Consider the following 12766-nt stretch of genomic DNA (forward strand, 5'->3'; position numbering starts at 1 on the left):
GGGGGGAGAGCGAGAGAGAGAGAGAGAGAGAGAGAGAGAGAGAGAGAGAGAGAGAGAGAGAGAGACCCGCAATTATTTTGAGTGATTTGAGAATATGTGACGGAATAGGGAGTGTAAGATACATGTTTTGCATGATCAATATTTGTAGGAAAGGCATTCCAGAAATTAAGCAATATGAGAACAATTGTATACTGTTCAGGGGTCTTCAAACTACGGCCCGCGGGCCACATGCAGCCCCCAGGGGAGTCTGATCCTGCCCGCCAGGTTTTTTGGGCAGTGAGTGCAGCCAAGGTGTTACAGTAGGGATTAGTAGTTCATATAGTCTGGCCCTCCAGCTCTCTGAGGGACCGTGATCTGGCCCCCACTTTAAAAAGTTTGAGGACCCCTGCGTAGATACTTATAAATAATATACTAAAAATCTGTGTTTTTTTTTTAACTATATATTTACTGTATATAGCACCTCTGAATTTTCATCTACTTAATAAAAAGAAATAAGGACCTTATAAACATATTCTTTCATCTTATCTCTTTTATTCACATTTTTATTGTCAAATTTTAAAACATTTGCACTCACTTATGATAGTATGGCTATGTTTTGCATTTGGTTTTGGTTGATTCTGAAAATCAGAAAGCAATAAAAGGTTACATATCAAGCTTTGTTAATGTAAGTAAACATAATATAGATTCAGATAGTATGAATGATTGATAAAGAGTATAATCTTATGTCACTATACTTTTTGCCAACTGAAATATATACAAAATGAAATCTCATATTTTATTATTATTTTTGAATCATGCCAAACTTAAATTTGTTTTGTAATTTTGATTAGACTTTGTTTTATGATTTATTGCTTTCTCTGGAGTTTTTGATTGCTCTTGTTTTACATAACACCCTCACCATTTAGGACTTGTAGCTGTCTAACATACTTTGAGTGTTGAGTTCAGCTGCAGTGCTTTCTGTGCTTCACACCGGGACTTTTTTTTTTTTACCGAGCTTTTGAATTTTCTTGATCTCTTGCCTTTTCCTTAAGTTGTGTTTTAAGTTTTGTTGTAATATATCTATCATCAAATACATGTGCAGAAAATATACGCGCAAGGTAAACTTTTTGAGTCTTTGAGCAAATAAAAATGAAATTTTAGGCATTGATAATTTGGCTAGGTAAAAATTTGTAGATGAAAACAATTTTTTCTTTAGTACTTGAGGTTTGTTTTTAAATATCTATTATTGCTGATATGAAATTTGGTGGTAAAAAATAACGTAGATAACTTCCTATTTATCTGTGAAAGACTTTTTTACATCTTGGCATTCTAAATTTCACAGGTCCTTGCCATGCACTTTTATTTTGAAGACTCTTGTCTTTTTTTTTTTTAAGCTGGGCCACCACTCATGCTTGTACTGTTTATGCATTTCTTGATGATTTCTGGCGAAGGGTCTATCTGTTACAGGGATATATAATGTATAGGGGATACCTTTTTATAATATGCTCATCCCGAGGGAGACAACTTTCCAGTATTTCCAAAGCTTTGTTTTCAGTGGCAGGATATCCTGCCCATCATCTTTATTTTTATTATTACTGTAATTTTTATTTTATTGTCTCCTCAAAATGAGAAAATTCTGATGTGATGCATATTTTTGTCTATGAGGATAACCCACTCTTTGGAGGACCCTGGCCTTTAGCTTTTTGGAGAGATGGGTGAACAGACGAGGGAATCATTTACAATTGTTTGTTTCCCCTGCGACCTGTGGAATGCTCTTGTGAGCTGGCTGGGGGGCGGGGTGATCTGGGTCTGTGAAGTGGAATTAAACAAGCGTTCAAGCCCATACCCTGGCAAGAAGTTAAAGCAACTAGGACACTGCCCGCAGAACACATACGAAGATATGTTTAGAAATTTTAAAAAGATCTTATGTTCGGCCTTCTACTAACTCCTGGTTTGGAGGGGTTCTGGCGAGGCCGGCCTCCTGGTTTGGAGACTGCTGTCTTCTTGCTGGGTCCTCACGTAGTGGAGAGCAAGAAGAAGCAAGCTCTTTGCTATCTCTTCTTATAAGGGCACTAATTTCATCACAAGGACTCTACCTCCCCAAGGTCCCATCTCTAAATACCATCCTTTTTGGGGATTAGGGTTTCAACATATGAATTCTGGGGGAACATAAACATTTAATTCGTAGCATATGTTTAAGGTTTTTGTGTTTCTATTATCTCAGCGTTCAGTTCTCCCTTCTGTCTCTCTCCAGTTTTGCATAGGTCACAACTCATAGGAGAACCAACTTATTAAAATAAGTGAAACAAAGCAAAGATTTTACACAGGTGCATTTTGCTCCGTGGAGGCCTGGGCATCCCAGCATTCCCGCAGTAGCTGCAGTAACGAGACAGGAGTTTGAAGACTGATAATGCAGAAATGTTTGATTTTGATTTGTAGAGGGCTTTTCTGTTTCCATTCTAGTTTTCTGATTTCTTAAGCTGCCTCAACCACTTTTTAACTATGGATGACATTATTAGTAGCCTTTATATTAAACTTTTAGTCTTTAAAAAATATTTTTCAATATCTCCAGCCAAGTAGCTGCAGAGAATCCTTACGTAAACAAAACCTTATTAAGAAACTTAGATAGGGTCAGATATTATCCTAGCTAGTTTATGTTTCAACATTCTACATGAACATGACCATTTGTTTTTGATGACACTTGAAAAGTAAGGTTACACTTGAAGAATCATGTAAAGTCTGAATATTTGGTGATCCCACGTTGGAAATCTGTTTGCACCACTAATTCCGAGTTCAGTTCTTTATCTATCTGCATAATTAGTTGAAAAACAAAGTTCTCACTGTGCAGACATTTTAACTTAACACTGTAGGGAAAAAAGGCGTTATTAGTCACTGACACAGTTTCTTGAAGTTCAAAACAGCTGTAGGCTCTGGAAGGCTGGTTGGAGTGCGAAGGTTGTGTGGTTTGTATAGTGCATAATGGATGAGCAACTCAAGAATAGGAGGCATCAGACTCTGCATGGAAAGCTGAATGAAACTAAAGAAAGGAGAATCCGAGACATGCGCTCCTCATTCTTCAGTGAGACTCTCGGCTACATACATCAGTCTGGGATACAACTTTTGGCAAGCTTGGGGTTGCTAATGTGCCGCCCCAGTTGCAGACTGTCTGAAAGCAAAGAACAACTCTGTATGAATGGAACAGTTTGATTTAGCAGATGCTTAAGGAACCCAGACTAAAAGGCTTGGAGACCAGGAAATAAGCTATATAAAATTAGCATTTTCTTTTTAATCAGTTCATTTTATAGCTTTCTATACCTTCTTTCTTTAAAGATTTCAAAATATGATATTTAGAATTAATTCTGTAGTTTTGATTAACATAAATATGTCTTATTTTTCTTTCTTTTTAGAGAGTTTTAAAATAAAATTATATAGCGTTTTTTCCCCCTTTCACGTTTTAAACAGTATTATCAGTTTAGAGCTTTGTGAATACATGGGAAGGAGAATGTTCATTCACAAACATGTGCTTACATATGATCAGTATATTTTACCAACATCTTTGCCTTTAAACAATGCATGCTTTCTATTTTATCCCATTCAAATATGCATATTTTATTTTAGTCTTTGTGCCATTTTTAAAGATAAATATATATGTATATAGGATATATGGGTATTTCTTTTCTCTAGAAAGAATAACAGTTATAATTGTGTCATTTTAGCTATTTATCTTTACATTTTATTTACTTTGTAAATTCAATATACTAAAGAATCAAACATTTTATTTTACTTGACTCAGTCTATATACTAATATTTGGCAAAATTTGTCAACCTAATTTCTTTTTTCATTGACTCAAATGTATGTTTACCAAAGGTGGAATTTTTAATATCTTTCTCCTGTATATGATTTTCAAGGCAAAGATTGTGACATTTTTTAAAAGGCATATATTTTGCCCTTTAAATGTATAGTGTTCATAAAAAATTGTAAGAGTATATGAGGGATCAGTACACTTGTGGAAAACACACTTAAATTACAGTTGTTTCCACATTTCAGAGCCTAATAGAGAGCTCTCGGGTGAGAGACCCATAATGTTTTGTTAAGTTCAAAACTCCTTTTTAACCTAAAGTCTCTATGCTTTTTGCAGTCCTATAATGATTATTTTTACATGTAAGTGAATACTGTGGAGATTGATAAGCTGGACCTTGAAAAGTTAGAATATTAAGATATTGAAAGTCTGTGATAGGTCAGGATTCCTAAAGAGCTCAGTTTATGTTGGAGAGATGAATCAATAAATGTTTTTTGTGTAGCTACTACAGTTTGAGATCAATGCCATGTGTTGGGAAAATACTGAGAAGGACACAGACCCACAAGAACTCTATAAACCTCTTGGGAAGTGGAAGTCTGTAACACACATAATGATTGTAAGCAAGCGATGTGTGAAATTTATAATTAAGTCTAAGTTTAGTGAGAATAACAATAGAAGTTCCAAAACAAATGGAATAAAAAGGGCTAGAAGATCCAAGGAAATCTTCATGGAAGAAAGGGAAATGTGATTGGTCTTTAAGAACAGATATACTTTGGACTTGCGAAATGATGCAGGGAGGCCATTCCAGATGAGGAGAGTGCCGTCAATGTTCCTCTGGTAGTCATGTTTATTAATTACAGGGACACAGCCTGTTTTACAGGTGTTGCATTTCTTTAAATAAAAAGGCATGCTAAGTCACATTTGGAGTTTCAGTGGTTGTGTATTCTTTGGCAGAGAAGGGGTTTGGGTGATTGATTAGAGCTGTGGACCAGTGGAAGCGAGGAAAGAGATGTGGACAACTTGCTGACATTTGGCTTTAAGGTCAAGATGGTTGGGTATAAATAACAAGGAAGAAGAGCAGATGGTGGTGCCGGTGGTGGTAGTGGTGAGAGGACATGAAACAGAGATTTCAATTTTGGATATTTTATCTGCAAAGTTTCCATGTGACATTTATGTCGTATCTAATAGTGGTGGTTTATAAACTTTTTTGACATTTGAAGGAGATATCTAGAGATTATTAGAAAGAGGGTATAAAATTATAAGATAAAGGGCTTAGAAAAAACTCTGGGAAATATAATAACTGAGGAGCAGAAGCAGCTCAAGAAGCCAGTGCAGGAGACTGAAACAGGATGGAGAGGGAAGAAGAAAGAGGATGAAGTTGCTAAGTTTTTGGTAGCCTTTATCCATGTTTATTTTGTTGCCCCATGCAATTAAGACTTTTTTATTTTAAAATTTCTGTTCTTTTGTTTTGTTTATTATAGTTGGAAACTGTGGAGTTGGTGAACATACACCCCCCAATTCCACCTATCAGTCCTAGATTTGGGAGAATCAGAAATATTTCTTTAGCGGTTACTCCAGATATTGCAAACGGAGAAATTGGCTTTATTAGCAATCTTCCGATCATTTTGCATGAACCAGAAGACTCCCCTGCTGAAGTGGTAAGTAGGCTTTCTCCTGTCAATGGCCCTGGTGGCCAGTGCGCTCCCACAGCAGGAGTGCCCTCAGCCAGAAGCCGGGCTTATGGCTGGCGAGTGCAGCTGCAGTGGCCGGAGCCTCTCCCGTGTCCGCAGCAGCGCTAAGGAGCGGCGAGCCAAGTGGTTAGGAGTGAGAGGTCCTGGATTGCAAGAGGGATGTCCGACTGCCAGCTGAGGCCTGACTTGGTGTCTGACTGCCTGTTTAGGCCTGATCTAGTCTCTGGCCCTGAGCATTTCCAGCCAAATTCACAGAATGGTTAGGGAGAAAAATGTCTCCTTTTTTATTTCATTTTTTCAAAGATGGACTGTATTAAAGGGCAAAGAGCAAAGAGGATACCTTATTCAGGAGTTTTAAAAGAATAATGTGTCTACAATTAAATATTCATTTATATTCTTTGAAAAACATGATCTGCGGTGTCCTTTTATTATATATTTAGTGTGTATGTGTGCTACACTTAAGTAAAACTACCAAATGCAATTTATTTCAAAATTATTATAATAGCTTTTATTTATTTAGTTTGTACTGTGGAGAGGTACTCTAATCTTCACCACAAACTTGCAAAACAGGGAATCCCTAACTTCATTTCACATGTGGAAATTGAGATCAGAGAGGTTAAGTAACTTGCCCAAGGTAATACAGAGCCACGATTTGAATATCTGATTTTGTTTGAACTGCATTTATTATATTGGTTAGGAACATTTCTTATTATTACTTATATTATTATTTTCTTATGTTGCCACCTATCATTTTAGGATGCATTTTATATGTAACATAATTTTCTCATTGTAATCTCATACAGGTTTATTTTTGTTTATATTGTAACATTAGATTAATTTCATTTTTTTTAGAGAACCTCAGATTGAAATTTACTTTTTAGTCAAATTGATCTATGTTTTTTCATCATTCTGTTATTTAAAATATTTAAGTCTTTTTTGTTAAGACATCCCTGATTAGGCATATATTTTGGTGGAGGCAATTTTGTTAGTGATTTGATTACCAGAAACTAATAAATATAGTTCTATTTAAAATTATTTCCAAGCTTGAGGGAAAGGCTTGTGCAAATGTTTTAATGCTCTTTAATGGTTTACTTTTCTATAAAGAATACATATATTCCTATAATAACATGTGAACGCAATCGCTGAAAAGCACATATGGTATGTGAGTATATAAGAAATTGTTCTTTTTTTTTCTTTATAAGGTATACATCCCCTTACATCGGGATGGAACTGAAGGCCAGGCTACTGTCTATTGGAGTTTGAAGCCCTCTGGCCCTAATTCAAAAGCAGTGACCCAGGACGATATAGGACCCTTTAATGGCTCTGTTGTATTTTTATCTGGCCAAAGTGACACAACAATCAACATTACTGTCAAAGCTGATGACATACCGGAAATGAACGAGACAGTAACACTTTCTCTAGACAGGTAATAACCCATTTAGATAACGCTCAGTAACATTTATATGCTCTAATTTTCAGAAATAATTTTGTTTTTTGCTTCAATTCTTTTCTCCATATAGAGTAAAAAGAAAAAAAAACTAAGAGGTAATATGCTGGGCCCCTGACTATTCCCTTGTTTATTGATGGCTTCTGGTTAGACTGTAAATATTTTGACATCATGAACTTTTACCCTGCTATTCATTGTGAGGAAAGATTTGATAGATAGCTTATAGCTGGTTTCAAATAAATCTTAAGCATAGCTAATATGTTGCTATGCTAAAAAAAATAGACAGCAACAAATCTAAAATATTAGGTTAAGCAAACTGTTCTGCTGGATTCCTTTTCAACACGGAAGAGGATTAGAGCTCCTTTGAGTGACTTCAAAGAAACTGTTAATCTTCATATAATAAAATTCTCTCTTTTTTTTAATGGAATTTAAACATTAAGTAATACTTATATTCCAGAGAATCAAAATAATCCAAATTTAAGAGTTATTTTTAGTAATAATGATGATTTAATTAACATTTTTCAGTGGGTCATTTATATTAAGAAAACATCACAATCATCAGTCTTTTTTTTTCAGTAATTCAGAAAACCTTCCCAAAAATGAAAAAAAACCCACCTATTTAATTGATGTTAATTATTATAAAAAAATTAAAAATGATACTTATGTACTATAACTCTCTTTATGTTAAAGATGTTGACATATTCAAGTTAATGTTACTTGAGGGCTTTCATGTTTTAAAACAGAAAGATTTATAGATAAATCTAATACGCATTATTTTATACTATATTAATCAGGACTAAAGTAATAATTATTTTATGTGACCCCTGCTGCTTTCTATATTTTACTATGAGACTCATAGGTTTTTCTTTGAAGGTGTTTTGATGAACACATTTCATAAACCTAATGAGTCATTGTTTTTTATGAGAAAAAATATAGAATGTAGGGAACTTTATTGAATATCCACTGTTCAGTTGTTTTGCTTTCTGAACCACATTATGCTTATTTAAAAAATATATATATAAAAAGTAAAGTAAAACAGCAACAACAAAACAGGCATGTGAATTAAAACTACTAAGAAATGATAAGCCGGGCTGAATGAAAGCTGCTCAGCTGCTGCGGTTTGTAAGCATGCACAGTGCCTGGCAGGCCCCAGCGCCTTGGAGCCGGCTTGGAAAGGAATGTCTTCCATGGGCTTTGCATGCTGGCTGGCTCTGGGGTCCTGTTCCCTAAGTGGGAACTGCCAACCCATTGCCAGCATTCGTCCAGAGCAAAGATCCCAGTGTGCAGAGTCCCCATAAAGTGGACATGACTAGCTCACAGCGGGCAGTTTATTTTTACCTTGCCGTTCTAAGTTTCTGTACCAGTGAGACTTCGGCAAATGGTGTCTGTTTCTTATTTCCCTTTCCCACGCTTCTTTTTGTGTTGACAGAGTAGAAACGGAAAGGTTTGTCGTGTATTTCGGGTAAGTGTACAACCTAACGCCTGGTTTTTGGTGATTCAACATTTTGCTTTGCAAGCCATTGTTTTGGATGCAGCTGCTGTTCTGCATGAGCCCGGGTCTTGAGAAATGCTGCTTGTCCACCTGCCTGTGCATGCGTTGTGTGTCCTTTTATTTTTATTTTTTATGAAAAGGGGGAGCTTATATGAAGTCATTTTTCTCTTTGAGTTTTAAATTATGAACGCATTTAAGGTATCTGATAAAAAGTTTGAGAATTAGTGAATTTATGTATTAAGAAGAATTTAAAACTTTAACTTTCCTTATAGTTTACACATATTATAGGGAAAAATTATTGTGCTTTGTGAAATTCTTACCTAACATCTTTGTAAATCTTATAGTTTGTTTAACAGAGAATTTGTAATAAAAATTCATTTCTTCCATTGGTTTGTATCCAAGTATAATAATTTCTGCTTACATTTTCTCAGTTTAAAAATTTTTTTTTCCTTTTTATGTAAGGATAGCATATTTTAAGATAGTTAAAACAAATTATTTGTTTAATGCTTCAAATGGATTTTTAGACTGGGTATACTAGCTGTGATCTGATTATTATGTTCTGATTCAGTTCTACTGTCTCCCAGCTTATGTGGAAAGAGGAATTTTTAACTAATAAAAATATTGATGTGAATGAAATATGGGCAAATTTTTAAATGAAAATTATATGACCCCATTAACAATTAACAAGTAACTTTCCTATTATTTGTACTAATCCCTTGTGTGTCCACTGTAGTATGCTGGTTATTGGTTGTCAGGTTTCCAGAAGCTAGGGAAGGATGCTAATTTAGATTCTCTGTTGCTATCCTTTCTACCTATTAATTGTGAGCTATCCTTTCTACCTATTAATTGTGAGCTATCCTTTCTACCTATTAATTGTGAGCTATCCTTTCTACCTATTAATTGTGGCTTCACTGTGATTTTGAGGTCTGTTCAAGAGTGCATTTTGGTTCAATAGAAAGTGACATTTGGAAAGGTTTAGAGCAGCTTTCAAGATTGAGAATTCTCAAAGAGCATGCAGACTTTCAAACCCTCAGAGCCTTTTCGTCCCAGTCCCTTTGATCATTTTAATTATACACTGAACATGAAAACCAGAAATAAGAAAAAAGCATCTTGTTTTAATATACCCTTTTGAGATATGTATAGAAATTGTTATAATATGTCATGCATATGAGATCCATTCAATTCCATTTTTTATATGTATTATGGTTTTTTTTTATACTAAAAGAAAAATGCATGAGGTTAAAATCAAGGTGAATAGAAACATATGAAAGATCACAAAATATTTCTAAAATCTAATCACAGTTTTGTTTATTTTTGATTCATGTGGTTTTCTTCCACTTATTCAACTTTTATTCACTCAATATAACCACATGTAATTAATTTTAAAAGAAATTCAAGTATATGTAGAGTTAAAACAATTTTAGTTAAATTATTTTTAAATACATTACAAATTAATTTTTCTGAAACAAACAAATCTGTAAATTTGGTACTTTATAAAACTACAGTATATTTAACACCTTTGGTTGTTAATATTCTTGGTGTACATATACAGTGTTTGGTTTCAGTGAAATATAAAGGAATTCAGAAATAGTTCTTTCATAAATGCTATGTGTAAAGCTGTTTTTGCTGTTAAGTGATTTTTAATACAGCCATATCAATTTAAGGTTTAAACTCCTATTAACTTCCACATTAATTATCTGAAAGTGTTGTAAATATTGCCTTCGAAGTGCAGAATTCAGGAGTAAAATTATAGGTCATGAGTGCCTTTTCCCCCTCTGACTCTCCAGGGTCAATGTAGAAAACCAAGTGCTGAAGTCTGGATATACTAGCCGTGATCTGATTATTTTGGAAAATGATGATCCTGGGGGAATTTTTGAATTTTCTCCTGATACCAGAGGACCCTATATTATAAAAGTAAGTTGAAAGAATCTTCAGTCTATTCTCTACTCACAATTTCAGAAGAATCATTAACGATTTGAATTTTGTGTTTTATTTATTTATTTATTTTTTTTAGGAAGGAGAATCTGTGGAGCTCCACATCATTCGATCCAGGGGAGCTCTCGTTAAGCAGTTTCTCCACTACAGGATAGAGCCACGAGACAGTAATGAATTCTATGGAAACACAGGCGTCCTGGAATTTAAGCCTGGGGAAAGGGAGATCGTAATCACCTTGCTAAGCAGATTGGATGGGATACCAGAGGTATGGGATTTTATTTTTTCCTTGTACATATATTATTGTGTATAAATATTTTTAACAATGACCAGGAGTTATAGGAAAGAAAGTGGGCAAGAATGGGTTAAGAAATACTTGTGATTGAAAAGGAAAAAAGAAACAAACAAAAAACACACATATACACACCAAGCTTAAAAAACAAAGCAAGGCATTCACATTTCAATGATGTAAGTTTGTCCTACATAAAGACCTGGAGAGTATTATGCTAAGCGAAATAAGCCAGTCGGAGAAAGATAAGTATCACGTGATTTCATTTATGTATGGAACCTAATGAACAAAATAAATTGATGAACAAAATAGATCCAGAGACATAGCAGCATGGAACAGACTGGAATCTCAGAGGGAAGGCGGGATCAATCAAAGAACTTGTATGCATATATGCATAACTTGTGGACATAAACAATAGGGTGGTGAAGGCCCGGATTTGGTGGTGGGAACAGGCTATAAGGTGTCAATGGGGGAAAAGAGGGGACATATGTAATAGTCTGGTAAGCTTTTTAAAGGAATAATATCAGCTCTTTTGTCAACTTTGAATGAATTGTATGATGCTGAAAATTTGACTATATTAATATTCTTGAATATATATATATGTATATGTATATATTTACTTGCTCTAAAAATTTTAAATTTGTATTTTTCCTAATTTGACATGTTTGTTTTAGTTGGATGAACACTATTGGGTGGTCCTCAGCAGCCATGGTGAACGGGAAAGCAAGTTGGGAAGTGCTACCGTGGTCAATATAACGATTCTAAAAAATGATGATCCTCATGGGATTATAGAATTTGTTTCTGATGACCTAATTGTTACGATAAATGAAAGTAAAGGAGACGATATCTATAGTGGTAATTTATTTTGCTTCTTATATTCTACTAGAGGCCCTATGCACGAAATTGGTGCACTTGGCGGGGGCGCTGAGTTTCCTGAGCCGAATTGTGAGAGGGCACGGGCCAGGCTGAGCACCTGGCCCACAATCTGGGCCAGGGAGGGACGTGGGAGGTTGGTCATCTGGGGAGGGACCATGTGAGGGCTCCAGGGGGTGCCCATCCCATCTCGCTTAGTCTTGATTGGCCGGACCCCAGCAGCAAGCTAACCTACCGGTCAGAGTGTCTGCCTCCTGGAGATCAGTGCATGTCATAGTGAGTAGGTTGAGCAGCCTTAGCATAATCATTAGCATATTATACTTTGACACAACTGGACAACCGGACACTTAGCATATTAGGCTTTTATTACATAGGATTACTGTTTACTGAAGAGGAAATTAATAATTTAAATTAATTTTTTTAGCATATACTTACTTTCAGTTGTCTATCTTAGAAATTGCATGGAGTGCAAAAATTGGTATTTTAAAAATGATATTTAGGATTAATTTTTGTATTTCATACATAGTGTTGTGATGATACTGTTGCCTTCAGTTATATTTTGATTTCAGTTAATGATATGTGGTAGAATTCAGACACTCAAGAATGAGTTAAGTCATATAGGAAAAACTTTAAAACTAAGAGTAACTACTAGGGGACTATTGCTGTGGTCTGAAATGAGAAGTAGTTTATTTTTTAGAACAATATCTTCTGGGTAAAAATATCACTTTTGAGTGTACAGCTTCCTTTAGTTGCATATATTAGGAAATATCCTTATAGGATTTTCGGTAGGTATATCTAATTAATCACTTTTCCTTTCTGATGCTGAATGACTTTTAAAATCCAAGCTGTTATAGAAAAGATCAATCCATTTATTTTATTAGATGCTTGCAGAGGGACAACTAGGCTCAGGCATTTTTGTAGGTACATTGCAGGCTATGCTAAACAGATAATTGGCTTTTTTTTTAAGTCTCATTTTTATGTTTTCTTATTTGAGCAATTTCTTTACTTATCATTTTAGAATTGTTTCATATATGCTCACATATATTACACACATTTGTATTTTACAGCTGTTTATGGTATAATAAGAAATCGAGGCAACTTTGGTGACGTTAGTATATCCTGGGTGGTTAGTCCAGACTTTACAGAAGATGTGTTTCCTGTCCACGGGACTGTTTTCTTTGGAGATCAGGAATTTTTTAAAAATATCACCATTTACTCCCTACCAGATGAGGTAAGTGTTGGGTATATAATTCTCTTTTCTTG

The 12766-nt window shown here is 34.9% G+C and overlaps 1 protein-coding gene across 1 annotated transcript in view; it reads left to right on the forward strand.

Moving 5' to 3' along the window:
• The window catches only part of ADGRV1 (adhesion G protein-coupled receptor V1), a gene marked incomplete at its 5' end in the record, with an annotated part of 423052 nt that overhangs the window by 32939 nt on the left and 377347 nt on the right, over positions 1-12766 (forward strand). Inside the window, 7 exons of the mRNA XM_084880847.1 lie at positions 5261-5437; positions 6673-6896; positions 8347-8379; positions 10197-10323; positions 10424-10609; positions 11305-11485; positions 12571-12734. Of these exons, the coding sequence (XP_084736973.1) occupies positions 5261-5437; positions 6673-6896; positions 8347-8379; positions 10197-10323; positions 10424-10609; positions 11305-11485; positions 12571-12734 (1092 nt within the window). The remainder of the gene's footprint in view (positions 1-5260; positions 5438-6672; positions 6897-8346; positions 8380-10196; positions 10324-10423; positions 10610-11304; positions 11486-12570; positions 12735-12766) is intronic.

This window comes from Pipistrellus hanaki, assembly GCF_964339955.1.
Source record: "Pipistrellus hanaki genome assembly, chromosome: 4".
NCBI lineage: Eukaryota > Metazoa > Chordata > Mammalia > Chiroptera > Vespertilionidae > Pipistrellus > Pipistrellus hanaki.